General features: G+C 31.9%; 2 protein-coding genes across 2 annotated transcripts; both read right to left on the reverse strand.

Annotated features, from left to right (window-relative positions):
* Positions 1–960: 960 nt before the first annotated feature.
* On the reverse strand, positions 961–12,334 carry LOTGIDRAFT_229502 (hypothetical protein; the record flags this gene model as incomplete). The annotated part of the gene is made up of 19 exons (XM_009066800.1): positions 961–1,450; positions 1,915–2,085; positions 2,440–2,627; positions 2,888–3,420; positions 3,886–4,107; positions 4,549–5,571; positions 5,987–6,135; positions 6,341–6,590; positions 6,917–7,127; positions 7,588–7,743; positions 8,157–8,311; positions 8,675–8,804; positions 8,924–9,061; positions 9,388–9,569; positions 9,795–9,968; positions 10,321–10,573; positions 11,059–11,318; positions 11,485–11,778; positions 12,037–12,334. 19 exons carry the CDS (start codon positions 12,332–12,334, stop codon positions 961–963), a joined length of 5,277 nt encoding a protein of 1,758 aa, XP_009065048.1.
* Positions 12,335–17,716: 5,382 nt separating this feature from the next.
* On the reverse strand, positions 17,717–19,615 carry LOTGIDRAFT_107918 (hypothetical protein; the record flags this gene model as incomplete). Its single annotated transcript, XM_009066801.1, has 4 exons — positions 17,717–18,054; positions 18,374–18,602; positions 19,063–19,250; positions 19,528–19,615. The coding sequence occupies 4 exons, from the start codon at positions 19,613–19,615 to the stop codon at positions 17,717–17,719; spliced, it is 843 nt and encodes a 280-aa protein (XP_009065049.1).
* Positions 19,616–20,175: the final 560 nt, after the last annotated feature.

Genomic DNA, 20,175 nt, shown 5'->3' on the forward strand with positions numbered 1-20,175 from the left:
ATGGTACATGTATATACAATACACTTTAATACATAATAATATATACAATATTTTAAATACATTTGGCTTAGAAAAATGAAATGAAAAACATTGAGGGCTATATATTCCAGTTGAATACAAAGATTAGAAATTCAAAAACTTATTAAAAAAATCACAGATTGATGTAGTTAGGATGCTTAAAAATGACATCCACTTTTGATCACAACATACTCTTATATAATCAATAAATGGGATTAATTAATCAAACATTACATTGGCTAGAAATCACAAAATAAAACTGGCTGATATATCCCTTTAACATATGACCAAAATACTGTATGTGTTGTCAATGTCACAAAATGATACCCTTAATTCTTGTCATGGGACCAAGGAATTGTAATGGGACTGTTTGATCCTGATAATGCAAGTTTATTTTTAAAAGGCTTGGCATGGGTTGTTAAGCATCAGCCATATAAGAATTGTCATAACATGACAGGATAACAGGATTGACTGTATCCTTTCCTTTGCTACAAATAAATCTTTACATTAAGATGGTGGTAAAGAAAAAATGTTGTCATCCATGATTGAAATTATGTTAAAAGAAATATAGTCAATAAATTTTTCTTGCCTTTGGGCTAGAGCTCAATATCAGCTGTCAGAAACACTATTTTGGGATTGCAAATCTTTTGAAAGAAGATACAAGAGCCTAGATCAGGGTCAGATAGATTTGGCTTTTTTTATTCTAGAAATGAGCCGACAGACCAGCTCAAATTCTATTTTTAGAAAGAATCTGTTGAACATTGAGTGTCAGTCAAAATCCAAAAAATTTGCAGAGTTTAGATTTTCATCTTCAAAGATATTAAAGGTAGTTACAATTTATCATTAAAATCTGAGAAAGCAAAATATCCCGATAATATTTGGATCTGGTAGATACTGAACAAACATATTTGGTCATTATAAGAAATGTGCGAGTAACAAAACTTACACGTTATCATGATGTCTTTCATATTCAAATTGATTGTGTTCAACTTGTGAGCCATTAAAACAACTAAAACACGATTTCAAACAACTAGTGTGGACTATTTTAGGTGGCAGTTGAGCTCGAGCAAAGTTAATAAATACTTGATCTAGGGTTGTCTGACTGACAGAGTAGTCCTCAATATTATATTTTTCTTTGGCCTTTTCCATCACACCAAACACTTGTCCCCAGGTGAAGTTAGTATCAGTTATATGGTAATGTATCAGACATTGATGTACATCTTTAAGTACACTACCAGGAAACTGCTGTTCAATATAGCTCATCAATGGTTCTGGATCTGGTTGTTGTCCAGATGATGGGAAAGCAATCTTAGCTAACACTGTATAGCCTTCACCAAATTTATTTTTCAAATGTTGCGGACTCCCTAAACATTTAAATTCCCCATTCACCATTATTGCTAATCTTGTACACAAGGCTTCACATTCCTCCATACTGCAAACATAAGAAAACAAAAATCAATTGCATCTATGATTCAAGTCTCATGCTTAAAAATATTTGGATACCCTCAAGACAAAAAACTTTTTGATAAATTTCAAAGAAAAAATTGTGTTACCAGTAGATGTTTTACACCAAAGATAAACATGTTTTGTCTTACCCAGGAAATAAACCAATCTTTTCATGGGATTTCTACAGTTAAGTTACAAAGGTTTAGGAACTTTAAACAGATGCAAATAAACTGTACCTAATCCAACAAGAGTGAACTATTTTTTTTAATATTTCACCCAATTCTATTGGTCAAATTTGGACAGGACCATTTGCAAGAGAACTGATTGATGTAACAATTTTTTTATCATGTGATAGCAGACAATTCGACTTTGAACAACCCAAATTATAGAGGACTTCTCGTTATCCATTCCTCCTGATCACAAATATCTTTAGACGGACACTTTACTTACCTATGTGATGTTAGGACTAGAGTTCTACCACTATCACGTACATCTACTAATGTATCCCATAATAGTCTTCTAGCTACAGGATCCATACCAGTAGTAGGTTCATCCAGAAATATAATAGGTGGTGAACCAATCAGAGCTATAGCTGTACTTAATTTACGTTTATTACCACCACTGTAAAGATTACATTTTGTTTATTATATCTTATATCAAGCATTTTGTTACAACAGTGAATCATTGGCTTGGTGAGTAAGGTGCTTGTTCCCTTAACTGAAGGTCAAGGTTCAAGTCCGACATAGGTGGGTTGATACCTAAAGATTTTTCCATTGGGTTTCCACTTGTCAGTGAAGATAGCACAATGCAACTAAGCCCCATGTTCTAAAGACTGTACATGTTTTAGATCTATCAATAATTGGAAATGCAGCTTCCCAAAAGTTCCAGAAATGATTTCAATGGTCACTTACATCTCTGTCAACTACATGGCTTTCTAGACCAAACAAGCGCTTATTAATAAAATGAAAGCTATACCTGTATGCCATAGTTAATTTATCAGCATGATCATTCAATAACAACGCCTCTAATACATTCTTTACCATAGGTTTAATCTGAAACTCTTGTACACCACGTAATCTAGCAAATAACATCAATGTTTCTCTACCTGTTAACTGATCTATCAGAGCATCAAACTGAGGACAATAACCTAGTCTTTGTTGAATCTAAAAACAAAATCAATCAATTACAAGAAATAACATTATACTACATCAAAAAAGATTTATTGGCATTCAGTATAGTTATATCAAATGGCATACACATATATTATAAAATCACACAAACATGATCAAATTCAGGTGCATATCTAGAAAATGCCTGAGGGAGAGGTCGAAAAAGGAGAACCCATATATGTTACGGATCAAATTCATTCTTTAGATACAATGTATATTGCTTGCTTCAATACTAAGATTGTATAACAACTTACATCATGAATGTCAGATTTAACACTAAATCCTTCCAGGAAGGCATTACCAGCTGACACTTCTTCATCACCAGTCAGCATTTTAAATGTGGTCGTTTTTCCTGCACCATTAACACCCAATAGACCAAAACATTCTCCTTGAGGTATACCCACACTTATATGGTCTACAGCTAAATGGTTACCATAATATTTGGTGATTTCATTTAATAACAAAACATCTGATTGGTTGGAGGTACTAAAGGATGAGTTTGCTATCCTGGCTCGCTCTGTAGCTACATCACTGTCTTCTTGTACTAAATGTTCATTATTACTCATTTGACGTAAATATGTTGGCCTTTCTCTTCCATTTCCTTTCTTAAATTTATATAATATAGTCTGAACTATTTTGGATTCAATTAGAAATAAACCACCAAAGTAAACTATGCCTTGTAGAAATAAAAAGACTAACATTCTTCCAATACCATTAGCTTCCCATCCTAGATAGTTATCATTAATATCTAAACATGTTGTATTAGCACCACAATACCCAGTTACAGCTGCAATGTAAACAAAAATCAAAATATAATTTGCTAGATGAAATAAAAAAAAACAAATTTACTCAAGATATGTTACATTTAAAGATAGTCTCTTTAACATTTGCTATCCTTAGCCTTTTCAAATATAAAATCTGATATCATGTTCTCTGTATTTAATTGAAACATATTCTATCTTCTCTACATTCTGTCATTTCTTGTCATATATGAATTGGAGAATGTCAAGTTCATGGTCTAAACAACTGTTTTTTATTTAATTGCACAAGTTCCTGATGTTGGATTTTAATTCTTAAAAGTGATACGAAGTGATCATTCTGATCATGGTGCAGTAACATGGTCATGACAAAAACTGGTCAAAATTCATTGGTCACAGGCAAATAAATGGCACAAAAAATTGGTCACAAGGAGAATTGGTAATTCACTATTTTGAAATAAGTCTGAATTGACGAAAAAGTTTCAAAAACTTACGTTTACAGCAAGGATTGGGAAACTCTGGAGCTATTTTACAAAATGTTTGTAATGGTTTACATTGAGTTAACATTTCATAGTTATTATAATAATCCTCTAAACCTTGTCCAAGACAGAAATGTGGTATGATAACAAGAAATATCCATTCTAATGTTAATGATACATCTAGTAAATCTAACTGTGGTATTTCTAATATAGCTACTACCATAACACATGCTACTCCTGAAAACATTAAAAGATATTATCAAATTATGATTATAATTAATATGATATAAACCCTGAAGTAATAAACACAGAAAGCCTTGTTAATCTGTACATTTCCATGGTAGGCTGAACTTATGGAGTTGTACAAAGAAGGGCAAAGCATATCCTCGACTGGCCGTTGTAATATATCAGGCAATATCTTGATGGATTCTTTAATGGTTCAGCTTTGTAAAGATATCAAAAGTTATGCTAAATTTATCTTGTCTTGGTTAATATTCACAAAAACTATTGATTCAAAAGTGGATTGGAGCGAAATCCATAAAAAGTGACATAGACTGTCTGGCCCATATCATGCTGTCATCACGTCCAAGGAACAGGTAGGTCCAGAAAACAAAATACTGTAGATCCATCATCACGTTCATTTCAAATCGTGCCATTTGAGCATAGTTAAAAACATACCTGATAATATATTGATCATAGTCACCCAAACATAGCCAGTAGCTGGTACTTTAAACAGGAAGGACATTAAATACATCAGTGGTAACATAGCCCAACCATACATCAAAAATAGAAAAAATATATCTAACCAATGACCATCAACTATATACGGCTTGGTATCGAATCCAGCAAACGTTATCAATAACAAAATACATGGTATAAGATAGTTGATAAGATCCCAACAAAATGTGGCAATCCAGAAATTGACTGCATGAACTCCACTGACAAACTGTACATGTTTCGCTTTCACAGAACGTTCTTTTATTAAAAACAGAATAAAACTACTTGATAGAAATGACATTCCAAATAAAATATTGAATGCCAACTGAAAACCAGCTAAATTTTGGTTAGCTTGTTCATCAATTTTGTTTAAATCTGTTCGAGGTAGAGGATGGTTGACAACAGTTAAACTATGTTTACTAGAATTAGTCGCCCATTTTAACACAGAATTCATCATGCTAGCTAGAGTAACTGCGGGACTGTGGTATGCCTGATTATTAAAAAAACTTGTAATATTTCCCAGTGTATTGTCTTCAGAGAATTCTGCTGCAATGATGTATCTCAAATTGTAATTTCCGATGCCTTCTTTGGCTCTGTCAGCTAAATATTTCACAATATCTGAGTTGTTCTGATACTCTTTCAATCTATTGATATAGGTCAGAACATTTTCACTTTTATTTAATGAATTCCCATAGAAAGTTGCAATATCATCCACATATTCATGATCACCTTGTGATGTACTGAATGGTAAGAAGTTTCGTCCGAACTCTTCAATGTTTAGAGTTAAAGCTGGTGCATCTGTTGGTCCTGGGAATGTTTTGAGGACAATTAAAGTCACAATGGTAAAGAATAGTGGTAATCCTAGTTGAGCAACAGCCACTTTTTTATTTCTTACAGTATGGAGAACTCTCTTCAGAAACATGGCCGAGAATTGCTGTAAATATAATCTTATACCAGTATTCTTCTGTACTTTTATACCAAAATCTGAAAATCATTCAACAAAGAGACAAGCATCAATACACACTTGATACAAAATAAAAACAAGAGCAGTCTAATGTAGATACAATAACAATTGCTATTATCTAAGCCAGACTTACATAGAGTTATGTTCCTTCACATTAACCCTATCAGCGCTATCAGCCAGTTTATGGCATACACTTAGCAATATATACCTGAGCAATTGGTAAACTGGCCGTTACTAAGTGACGTCACACAACATTAACGTCATACACTTTTACTTTTATTACTTGGAGTTCAGGGTATATGATGTTATATTTTACATTTACATTCAGGGTTAAGGCACGCATCATTCAGTGAAATTTAGAGGTCCTTTAAACAGATATTATCAGAATTCCATTGGTTGCTATAACTCTCCCCCAATACAAATTTATATATTTACCTAAATGTTGTCGATTATTTAATGAACCATTAGTAGTTAAATCTATAATAACACCAGAATCTGAGAAAGTATTAGAGTTACTTGAAGCTGCAGCAGCTGCTGTACTCTTGGCTTGTAAACGATCCATGTTACTACTTCCTTCACCAACCCTGTAAACATATATATTAAACTTATGAGACTTCTATAACTGGGTGAAGTGGCACATATATCTTAAGGTTTACCACAATTTACGGCAAATTTATGATTTCATTGATTCTGAGGGACCCCTGTGGCACATAATTGGCAATTTCAAAAGACCAAATAGCAAACAGGACTGTTGATGGTAACAAGTCTTATGAGAACAGTCATACTTACTTTAAGAACACTTCCTCCATAGTTGTAACAGAAGCTCCAAAACTGGATATAGCTAGTTCATTCATTTTCTCTTGTAGTTCAGTAAACAATGCTTCAAAACTTGAGGAACTTTCTTGAGGTAATATATAGGACAGTTCAGCACCAACATTGCTTTCAATGGTTGCTGTCGGAACAAATCTTTTAACTACCTCTGTTAGTTTACTGACATTACATTTAGCCTGTTTCACTACCACCATATGATAACCAGCACCTAGACAATATAAAATTACCCATAATGCAAGTAAATGAAAGGAAAATTGCTGACAAAGTAAATGAATGACATGATGTTTTTTCGTCCTACTTTTCTGCACCTTGACCTAATGACCACGGATAACCCTATATGGTATGCAATGAGGACAATTTCTATGACAGCAACATGAGCCTACTCTTTTTCGATTTCCAACTCTCAAGGGATCTTCAACATGCACAAGCTGTTGTACAGAACTTGACTCAAACCATTTGATCTGTATCTCTTTCTAAAGGTTGTTTCTGAGATGATATTGCAAATGAAAAAAAAAGTTGAAAAAAGAACCATACCATATTTTTTCTTCAAAAACAAAGAGCTGCCACAACATTTAATAACACCATCAGCCATTATAGCTATTCTATCACCGAGTAGATCAGCTTCATCCATAAAATGTGTAGTAAGTATAATAGTTCTTCCAGCACGGTTTTTCTGTAATACACTCCATATACTTCTTCTAGCATCAGGATCCATACCAGATGATGGTTCATCAAGGATTACAATCTGTGAAATAAAAAGAAGCAGTCAAGTTTTTATCTGCATAAAAATTTGGTAAACACTTTTTCCTTTCTAAAATCATTAATTCACTATAAGCTACAATTTTAGAACTGAATTGCTCTTTTTATTTACAATTTTTGCTGATAGAAATGCAATTTGCATTATAGTACACAATTGAAAATGAAATGGAGTTGGCGTTCAAATCTTCTGCTCTAGTTTCCGGCTAATGAAGATAAACACAGCAAAGCCATTTGGGAAATGTTTCCAGGCCAGCAGAAACTTTTATCTTAATATTTTCTTGTACAAGAGGCCTTGGTTCACTGTCCTCTCAGAAAAAAAACTAGACACTCTTTCAATACATCACATCAACTGTATACATCAGATATTTTTTTGAAAATTGATGCTTTTGGAAAGTGGTTTTTGTACATCAGAATGGAAATATTACAAGTGAAAGAAATAGTGATACCTTTGATCCACCAATCAGAGCAATACCAACAGACAATTTTCTCTTCATTCCACCAGACAGTTCACCTGAGAGTGATTTACGCTTGGGTTCTAAACCAACTGATTTAAGCATATCATCTACTTCTTGTTTGACATTGACTGAATCAACTCCCTTCAACTGAAATAACAAAGGAACTGTACATTAACTTCTCCATTTACTGATAAAAATCTATCAACCATCATACATTATGTACATCTGAAACAGCTAGAGTGAATGGAGTTTTTCTGCACCATGTGGGCTATTGAAGACAGGCATACAGAAATTTTGCCATGACAGCAGTATTAGCCTACTCTTTTTTCAATTTCCAATGTTGAGGGGTATTTAACATGCACAGCCTGTAGCATACAGGTATATTGTCCGATCCAAACGACTCAACGCTTTTTCCATGTCAGCTCCTCTGACCTGACGTGGAAACCTGGTTGAAAAATCCGAAGGTGTTATCTTGACCTATGCTGTGATTGAACTTGAAACTTGAAAAAAAAAGATTGCCATAAATCTCAATAATAGATACCCTCAAAATTTAGTTTTACCTTGGCAAAAAATACCATATGTTCTTCTACTGTTAAATTATCAAATAATATATCATGTTGTGGACAGAGACCAAGACTACTTCTAACATTAGATATATCTGTTCTTATATCATAACCATTAACTAGAGCTGTTCCTGATGATGATGGCATAAATCCTGCAATTAGAACAATATCTATCAATAGATGACAGTTAAAGTGCAATTGGAATTCTTTTAAAAATTTCAAATAACCAGAGATACATTTCAAAGAAAAATCATCAATTTCAATTTAAATCTGCAATCAGAAAAATATCTACTGTCTATAGTCTGTTTAAGCCTTCATCCAAACTTTAAACAAACTAAACTTTAACAAAAATGATAAACAAATTAATTGAAACTCTCTCTAAATATTGTACAGTTCAGCACAATGATCTATTTGTATAAGAGCTCATGTTATTATTATTTACTGAAACATGTTCGACCCAAAAACCCTTGTGAGACATCATGACATCTATTGCATCAAGAACATGTATATAGTACCTGTTAACATGGACATGGTAGTAGTTTTACCAGCACCATTATGTCCTAATAGAGCTGTTATTTGACCTTCATACATATCTAATGTCATTCCTGCTACTGCTACATTCTTTTTTTCATCTTTACCAAATACCTGATAATAAATAAACCAAACAAACATCATTATTTACATGTTTTTACATGTAGCTTACTGTGATTAAGAAATCTTAAAAAAGACAACAGAAAAGACTCTATATTTCTCATGACAGTTACCTTTCTAAGATTTCTGATCTGAATTCCTGGTTTAATGCCAACTGGATCATTTTCAAAGAACTCTGGTATTTGTCCGATACTTAATGATTTATCATCTACTGAAGCTTCTGTGAGTTGATTACCACACCAATATGAGGCCTACAATAATCATTATAATTTTAATTACTACATTAATATACATACACAAATTCTCATAAAATATAAAATCTTCATTCAAAGCAAGGATTCAGATATAAGCATTTTTTTCATGGAAAATGAAATTGATTCACCAAAGTATTTCCAAGATACAGAATTTCATGATAAACTCATTGAATAATAATAAGGATAAAAAAATGACATTCTATTACTCACATGCCATATGAAATAAATAAATCAATTTTTAAGGTATGAAAACAAATGTTGAATCTCAATGAATTCTTTCATAGCCATTTTAACCAATACAGATAAGAACTAAAATAACTCACTGTTACAGGGAAATACCAGCGTTGTGGTACACCATAATCTCCTGGAAATACCGCTTCTATATACCATGTTACTATACCATATAATACTGAATCAACTAGTAGCATTACTAATACATTTAATAGTGTAAAATCATCATCAACTGATGCTCCATCAGCAATATTACTCCATTGTACACCAGTACCTAGAAAACATTACTATTGAATTTAACAGTGTAAAATCATCATCAACTGATGCTTCATCAGCAATATTACTCCATTGTACACCAGTCCCTAGAAAACATTACTATCAGACATAGAAACAGGATCAACATTATACTATAACAGGTGAACAGGTTCTGAGCCTGGCATAATACCTTTTCCCTTGGCTTAAATATATGATATAAATGAAAGAAATAAAATCTACTGACCTGTTCCTTCAAACATACCAATAACTTGACCACCAAGAGCCATAGCAGTATTAAAATCTAAACAGGCAGCTATCTTTGCAGTCCATGACATATTTTGATATCTTGATGTGAGGAAGAAATATGGTATATAAGATACGAAAAATAATATTCCACCAGCGGCTGCTCCAGAGTTAGCTATTTAAAAACAAATATAATTCATATTCAAAATCAGCTTAAATTTTGCATGTTAATAATCTAATTTATCAGATATCATCATCAATAAGGAATCTGAAAACTTAAATGTAGATTTTTTTAATGTTCAAGCCATCTGATTGGCCAATTACTGAAATTTTGAATTTAGTATCATTATCCAATCAGAATACTGTTATTTAGTTACGTTGTTAACACATAACAACTTTTTTTTTCCTTTTTTTCTCTTTAAACTAAATCACTTTTTTTCCTCCAAATATCATTTATTTTTGGAGTTTCAATAAGAAAACATCTTTAATTAATAGGTTACATTTTAAAGAAAAAACCAATAACTCACCTTTCGAGAAGAAAACACTGATTAAGAAACAGAATGATATACTGGAGATAGAGTAGACCAATAAAAATATAAACAATACAGTGGGTTCTGTATTACCAACAACACTACCAGATCCTTTACCAATATCTAAATTCAACTTTAAACAGAAGAACAGAGTCATCAAACCTACTGTTATCAAAGCAAATATCAAATACTTGACAAACCAGGCTAACCAATGTAACCATCCACTTAAACCCATCATCTTCATTGATTCCTGGAAAATACAACAATTACTATAAAAATACAACAATTACTATAAAAATACAACAACTGATATAAAAATATAACAATAACTACAAAGATATAGCCTAAAGATACAACAAATAATATGAAGATATAACAATTAATTACTATTAAGAAATAATCATTATAATTACTATAAAGATACAACAATCACTATAAAGATACAACAATAACATGTATTGTACAAAAAAGTTTGTAGTTGGTAAAATATTTATTGTCCAAATTTTTAGTGAAACATTGACAAGAGAGCCTTGTGGATTTCAGGCACTGATTGCATAAAAGTTTCATAAATATCAATAGTCTTGTAAAAGAGCAAGAACTATCATTTTAATTATCATCTTCACAAATTCAAGGTACGTGTAATACAAACCCTGTGTAATACCTTGATATTAATCATTTGAAAATTAATCTACAACTAGATTATTTTAGAAAATTCAAAAAATTAAGACAACAAACCTTGAGTTTTCTTTCTTTTTCATAAACAACATCTTTAACTATACTGAGAGCAATTACAACAAAACTTAACATCAATACCAGTGGAAACTGTTGTTGTATGACCAATACAAAATTATCATCATTATAAGGTGGATAAGGATGACGTCGCAGTGAGAAATAGGTCTCATTTAAATCAGATACACTATCATTGGTACCTAGATCTTGTATGATAGCTATACTAACTGCTTGTTGAATGGCTAGAAAACCTTCTCGTTCATAACCTGAAAAACAATTGACATATATCATATACAGTATAATTGTTAATATAACGCTCATCACTTCTTACCCTCAACCAAATGAGTAAAAACTGTCACTCAATTTTGATTTTCATTTCAATTTCACTCAAAATCAACAACTTCAAGTAATTATTAAAATATCATCAGTTACCTGGTTTACCACCACAATGTTCATCTTGTTCTCTTGGTCCAACTCTCTGGAACAATGGAAAATTAAATTTTGTTGGCCATCTATTATCCGTCTGTGAAAATGGATTGACTTTTTTCTTATCTCCTTCATTTCTAGGTTCAGAACTTAACCTAATCTTAAACCTAATATTGTTCTTAAAATCTTGACCATTATTTTGAAATGAATCTTCAAAAGTTACTCCACCAAGAAAACTTTCAGTATTGTTAGACATAAGTAGGAAATCCACCATATTGTTTTCATTTTTGAAACCAATGACTGAAATGAGAAATATATAAGAATATTAAAAGTTGTATTAGTACAAAGCATAATAAGAAAGTCTCAAAAAGTATAATTCTAGACATTCTCTATGACACAGGACGGAACTGGAGTAGCCCAAGGAAGGTGGGGCTTAATCTCACGTAGTTTAGATATCTGATCTTGATATACATGTAGAGATAGTACCTTCAAAACCTTGCATATTTGCAGAAATGAAGTGCAAATAGCTTTAAAAAATTTAGCTTATGAAAAACCTACCTTTAGTAAAACCTAATTTGTGTTGAACATCAGACATAATTTTATCTGTGACATCATTTTGAGGAGTATAGGTGAATTTTTTAGGTAAAGATCTTGGTAAATGATCAACATCACAATGGTTCCATGTTGTTATTTCATTATGATATGTAGCTGATGTAATTTGACGAATAACAATCAAAAGTATGGCGAAAAACACAGGTAAAAGAATTTCCAAACAAGTCACAAATTTCTTTCTCTTTTGAATCAAAAAGTTCTTCCATAGCAGAAGTATAAATTGTCTGCCTTTAGAAGCTGCCATGGCTATGGCCTGAAAAAGATAAAATGAAACAATATATGATATATATATGAGACAATTTTTGGCTAATTTACAGGGTATAAATAATACCAAATAATTATATATCCTCAGCTATGTGCATCGACCTCTTTGAATGTTTAGAGATCCATGTAAAATGTCAATACTTCAATTTAAAGCTTTTAGAATCCAGCCCACTTTTCATCTCCTCAGCACATCAAAGCAAACAATTTCTGATACTTCTGTCAGATACGAGACCTTTTTACCTAAATCATCAATTTTTCAAAAAATATTTCTGGACATTTTTAAATTCACAGATTAGGTAGTTAAAATTCATAATTATAAGTAAGAGACTTTTAAAAAGGTTTCCTCAAAAGATACCACAAGAATTAAATATTATCATTCATTTATGAAGCAAATATCATTTTTTACAACTTAAACAATAAAGAGAGATATTTCTAACTTGATACTAATAGTGTGAAATATTTACAGTTCAATGTTCATACCTATCCTTCTTCCTTCCTATCAACAGTTATTGACTTATGAAAGTTTTTAACTGTTATCACAGTAAGATATGATAATTGATTTATCATGCTGATAATAAAATATTATATAAAATACATGTGACAACATAGCTGCCAATAACAAAAGACTTAACTCACTGGGCATTTGAAACAAAGGTCTAGAATGCTTAATGTGTTTAACTATTCAGACATCTTGCTAAATGTTTCTGATGGTATTAACAGTTTATCTATAAACTAACGTTGTGACATATATATTGAATGGCTAATATTTGGTTACATTACTTACAATATATCAAGGAAAAGATAAAAGAAATTGAATTCTAACTGATAACAACATTTATTTTATAAGGTGTGTCTTCGTAAGCCTATTTCTTAAAATTTATCTTTGTATTTTCAATGATTGCTTTGAGAAAAAATGTCTGGTATGTTTTCTATAGAGGCATGAGCCATAGTGCTGGCATAGCCAAGGCGAATTAATACAATGCAATACAACATGCCATCGTGTATCAATACCAGAATATATCAGACAGACAAGCATCATAAACAACAAGCCATCCAAATAAAGAAGAAATTGAAGGTAGAAGTTCCATTTGTGATTGTTACAGTAGTTATTGGAAAAGAATCAAGAAATTACTAGTTTCATTATGTTGACAATTTACAGTAGTAAGACTTTTATACTTTGAAGATCAGTTTTCATTAATTTGTACCTGCAGCCACTACACCTAGACTTACATCTAAGGCTTTGTCTCGTCTCTGCTGGTTGGCAGGGGATTCATTCAAAAAATGCTACATAGGTTATGCTCATTTTCATAATTCCAAATTGAAATCTCATTAATCTTTACTAAAAAATAAGCTTTTAAAGTTTCCCATACCTGTACTAAATCAAGAAAAAAATAAAACCAGATATAGTAGTTTTATTCTGTTATATAAAAACTTCAGTTTGACCTCAGAATGACTGTCTAGTAACACAAATATCTTTATATGTATTTCAGGATGTGAATATTGTATTTATGCCCATGATTTTTAAATTTTTAAAAGGCTCTGGTCCTAATACTAATAATAGTGGCCTCCTTGTAGTAAATTATAAAGCATGAACAGAGCAGTAGTATAAGCTAGTATATGTAGGCCTACTAAGACCAAAACTCTTTAAAGTGATGCTACGTCATAGAATTAACATGAAATTTAAGAATTTTAAAATTGGCGAATAAGAGCCAGTAGATATACCTTGTGTCATAAATAACATAACAGGATCCTTATATAATTCGATAAATCAAAAAAAAAAACTTAGTGATTATCCATAAATATGCCATTAACTATTGGAAAACGCTTCATATCAAGATTAAGCGTTTTTCAATAATTACTTATTTTTATGAATTTTCAAATTTTCTAGATTTTACAGGGATTCTGTTGTAACTTTATGACACCAGGTAAGCTAACTGATAAATAAAGACTAATATTGACCTTTTCGAGAACTTAAATTTTATGTTCATTCTAAGACGTAGTATCACTTTAAGGGATTCTGTTTTAATTTGAACATGAAAAACTGAGTTTATTATGCCTAAATATTATCTATGTTCGATATTTTTTTCTTTGAAGTTTTCAATCTCTTGTAGCCTATGGCTTCCACGATTTCTCATATATAGGCTTATGTTTAAAATATGTTTTTTTGTGTTAATGATTAATTTTTACTTGATAACATTACCTGTATGTGTTTTGAAACGCAGTGTGTAAGAAATTCAGGAATAGTATATCCATATATCTTAGTATTTTAATGTAACCTCCCTACTTCTATAAGCTTCTGTCTAACAAAGAAAGTAGGCCTAGGCTTAATATTCTGAAATTAAGCTTTATCATATACAGTCAAGTAACCTAATTTCGTGGAAACCTATTATTCGTGGATTTTCAGAAATGATTAATAATTTACGTGAGCGACCTTGCGTGATCTCCGTATTAGTTGTTTTAATAAACATGGGTTTTCTGTACATTATAGAATGAATGAATCCAGTAATTTCAAGCAAGGTAAAATGTATTAATGTATACTTTGACAAATACAAAATGGCGGATTTCACTTATTACCAAACGTCACCATTTTTTATCGGCCAAATTTCATTATAATCCCGTGCGGTAATCGGAATTCCAAGTGTCGTCTGCTAGAATGTAGTCCAACGAATGAAGTCACGTGATCAACTAGCGGATTCCGTGTCAGCAGAAAATTTCTATGGAACACAAAGTGGGCCATATTCTTATGTTGTTTCAGTGACTTTAGCAATAAATCATGCTACGTATCTTATTTTGTCAGTCACTATTTTTTTTTTTAATCGTGGTTCTTTGAGGGAATTGTCACTAGTTATAATGAATTGATATTAAAGATAAATACTAAGAAAAGTTAATTATACCACTGGGTATCCATACAACATGTTTTTCTAGACTTATTTATAGATCAAACATTGTACACGAAAATAGGTGACACATTCTGCCGCCGTTGCCGAGTTGTTAGCTCATGGAAATGGATCAAAGTGAAGGATTCATTAAGAAAATCGAAATAAACCAATTTTAATTATTTTGTAGAATATCTGAGGAAACATCTAAGACATAAAAATTTGTTTTCATTTTTTTAACTTTAACGAAATTCGATGTTGAATCCTTATATCCACGAAAATAGGTTACACCACTGTACCTTTGTCTGGCATTGTTTTATATCAACTTTTCACAGACATAGCAGGCCTACTAACTGTTAATAGATGCAGTAGGCCTGCCAACTGTTCATAGACAGAGTCATTATCGTCCAACAAGTAGGTTTATCTGAATTAAGATGTCTATGATATTACCAATCTAGGCCCACCCACTGTTCAATATGCAACTGAACTGACTTACTTTGCAGTGAGTGAAGTCTTCAGTTTTGAAAATACAAACTTTTCAACTTTCTTGTTCTACCCACCTGTTAAATTTCACCTTATGTTAGTCTACTGTCCCAACTGACCGATGCATTTGTCCTTTCTTCCTTTGTCCGCTTGATCGTTCTGTCAGAGAGCCTTTCTTTCTCTATCTCTGAGTTAGACTCAATCCACATTCATTGTTCAACCATGAAAAGATATAAATAGCCAGGAAACTAGTAGGCTATAGGCTCTATGTAATTTCAACACATGCGTTCCAGTTTTTTTAACAATCATTTAGACTTTAAATGTGATCGGAAATTAACTACTACAGTCAAGTAACCTAATTTCGTGGAAACCTATTATTCGTGGATTTCCGGGAAGGATTGTTAATTTACATGAGCGACCTTGCGCGACCTCCGCATTAGTTTGTTTTAATAAACATGGGTTTTCTCTACAATATCAGGTAGAAGAATGAATCCAGTAGTTTCAAGCAAGGTAAAATGTATTAATGTATACTTTGATAAATACAAAATGGCGGATTTCACTTATTACCAAACGTCACAATTTTTTATCGGCCGAATTTCCTTATAATCCCGAGCGGTAATCGGAATTCCACAATTCCAAGTGTCGTCTGCTAGAATGTAGTCCAACGAATGAAGTCACGTGATCAACTAGCCGATTCCGTGTCAGCAGAAAATTTCTATGAAACCAAAGTGGGCCATATTCTTATGTTGTTTCAGTGACTTTTAGCAATAAATCACGCTACGTATCTTATTTTGTCAGTCGCTATTTTTTTTTTAAATCGTGGTTCTTTGAAGGAATTGTCACTAGTTATAATGAATTGATATTAAAGATAAATACTAGGAGAAGATAATTATACCACCCGGTATCCATACAACGTGTTTTTCTTGACTTATTTCTAGATCAAGCATTGTACACGAAAATAGGTGAGGCATTCTGCCACCGTTTCCGAGTTGGTTGCTCATGAAATATGGGTCAAAGTGAAAGATTCATAAAGAAAATCGAAATAAACCAATTTTAATTATTTGGTAGAATATCTGAGGAAACCTCTAAGACATAATTTTTTTTTTCCTTTCTTTTAACTTTGACGAAATTCGGTGTTGAATCCTTATATCCACGAAAATAGGTTACACCACTGTATATAATTCAGATTGCTTTAAACCATATTTGTCATTAAGTGGATAAATTCATCAGTAATCAATTTCTTTATCAATTTGTCTTGAACAAAGCTTAAAGAGTGATCTTGGAAATCCTTTTAAACAGCATGTTCCATTACCAACGGTAGTTTATTATCAATTGTATGTGGACAATATCATACTGTTGCTAAAGGAACCTAGGCATAATTCTTCTGATTACTATTCACCAGCCAATTGGGTATAACATCACATAGTTATATGGCTGGTATAGCATCTTCTAGTGTTGAAAGGGTTAAGGAAATAATTATTACAATAAGTGTCATAAGCATTTAAATTTATTCCATTGAAAAAATAATTTAAAATATCTAATACATTGTCTTTATAATGCTTGAACATAATACACATAACATATTTAAATATAACATTAAAAGCATTAAAATCATTGACTCTAATTCATTAAGCTTAGGCTTGTTTGAACACAGTGTTTGGAGTAACAGAGTGTTTGGAGCACAAACATAACTTTTCCTCAAAATATATTTTGTCATATTCACAATGGCACTATATTCTAAAACTGTATTTCAACAACCTTGTCTTTAAAAACAAACTGTAATTTTTTGTTGGTTTTTCATACTGAAGGAGTTTCCCTTTCGTGACATCACATTGAGATGTCATTTCAACAGGTGACTAGCACATAGAATATTTTCCATACCATCCTGCATTTAGCCATTAACAATGGTAATATCAAACGTTTAATATATTTCATTAAAGATACAGAAATCATTTAAAATGACATTTTCGGTTAGTAATTATGAATATTTTGTGATAAAAGTGTCAAGTTTTTCTTTTTTTGAAACTTGTCTCTACCTTTTCATCATCTTCTAGTTTTCTCTTTTCACCACTGAGATTCAGAGACTCAGACGTGTTTTCAGCACAAGGCTCTAATAGCCAACTAATATTGTTATATAAAAATTCACGAAGTCCTGGCGGTAAGCTCACAGTGTCTAACACACTTAAATGATGGGGAATGATCCTACGTAAAGTCTGACAACACATAAACTGTAGAGATGTTTTAAATGATCGACTGGTTATAACTTTCATTCCACTTCTAGCAGCTGTTGAAGAGACCATTGGATATAAAACTTTTCCTTGTAAACCAGTATAGGCAATACCTGTCAACACAATAGAGATTAAAGTTTTGAAGACATTAATTACTTATTAAATCGATTCCTGATAGAAAAGCCATTGTTTTATAAATATAAGTTATAGAGCTCAAGGGCAAAATCCAACAAGTTTGCAAATTTAACATATTATAATATCCAAAAAATTTTGTTATAAGATAAGTCACATGGTAGCCATTTGCAAGACATTAAATGACAACAATGGCTATATTGACAACAATAAATATTCAAATGCACATTGTCTTGGAGAGTTGTCCAAGTGTTCCCCCACAAAACTAATGCCAGAGTAGCAATAAAAACAAAATCATACCTAAAGGTTTCCTGTTTTTATAAAAAGCCAATGTTCCTCTCCACATATCAAGATGTGCTCCAATTATTGACCCTTGTCCAAATTTACTAGAATATCTTGTTTTGTTATTGCGATGTTGTGTTGAACCAGTGTAGGATAATCCCCAGCTTTCAGCATCTTGACCTATTAAACTACAGAACTTGTGTTGATATTTATTTAAATCTATAAATTCTGTTCCAACACCTATCATCTGAAAAATTTTTTTTAAATATTCCTTAATTTAAAATGAAATGAAATCATCTGTTATTTTTTTGATACAAAAACTATGTTATCTTCTATTATAAAAGCTCATTTCTTTTCAAATTCATTGGTCAAGTCCCTATTTTACTTCTATTTCTATTTACTTCTATAGTTTGTTGTTTATGTTGAGCAGCTATAATGGGTGTGGCACCAGACAGAGTATGCTTACTCTTTTAGACATCTTATTATATACCCCTTTTTGTTATGATTGATAGACTTCCTCATGTGAAAAAGTCATTAGCTGCTACCAATATTTTTGGATTTTGAGATTTCGTTTTGCGGTTCAGATCTTTAGTACTTGGTTTATTATTAACTTGATTTCCTTTTTTTATTTCACAACACAACATCTCTGGTTGATGTACATTCACATAAAAGATTCATATTTGAGCAGTTAATAACATAGCCCTTACCATATCAGTGCCATAAACTGGACTAGACATTTTCACTTCCCAAAAATACTGGTCTTTGACCATCTGTTTAGTTCCTCTGACAGCAGCAGTACCACAACTATAATCTAAATGAAATACCACTTCTTTACCATTATCAATCAGTTGACTTGCAGGTGACTTACTCTTCTCATCCCATACCCAATCAAAATCTACAAAAAGAGTTCACATACCCAGTCAAAATCTACAAAAAAAATTCAATCAGTATGCTTAATAAAGAAATTTTAACCATGTCAGGTTAATAAACCTTTTTTTTTACTAAAAATTAATGTCATACCAAAGCCATACAATCTAGCCTAGTGACACTGACAGGTTCCAAAGAATCTTAAATAATTCTAATGTTACAGGGTCTGAAGGACGAACTTAAACTCCTCAAGGAACTAAATTCTTGTTTTCTTTTACCTCTTATACATTCATGACTATACTTACATTGGTCATCTTCTCCACATTTACAGCTTTTCTCTTTACCAAATTTTACACAATCACAGAATGTTTCTGCTCTTACAGGTCTAGCCATACATAATTGATAACTAAATTCTGATTCTGTACTCATTGCTGTGGATGGACTGTTGGCTAGGCCTGTTGCTCCAAGTCCAACATTACCACTTGAACTGGTACTACAGGCAGACGGTCCAGTAGTCTGCTCAGAACAAGTGTTTGTTGATGTTGAAGTGGGAGATGAGGATGGTACATCTCTCCTTTCTCTCATTTTGAATATATAGGGACTAAGTTATATTTTTCAGAATACACAAAATCATTGCTAAGTAACACTGTAGTGTTTATCATTCTACATTATCCTTTTGTTTCAGGACATATTGTTATTGTCTGCAAAACTTCGTCTTACTCTGAAAGTACGTCATTTTGTAAACTTCCGGTATAGAGGATTCGGTTCCATGCAAAATTTGGATATGGAATAAGTATGGAGTTGTCTCCCTTTGACCAGTAAATAATTTAATATCAAATTCAAATTTAAAATCATATCCGCATATAGATTTATAAAAGTTTTTTGTGACCTTAACGTTTCAATTATATGCTATTTTCCTTAGAATACACTTCCCTTCTGAAAATTTCCTGTTG

This window comes from Lottia gigantea, assembly GCF_000327385.1.
Source record: "Lottia gigantea unplaced genomic scaffold LOTGIsca_8, whole genome shotgun sequence".
Lineage (NCBI taxonomy): Eukaryota > Metazoa > Mollusca > Gastropoda > Lottiidae > Lottia > Lottia gigantea.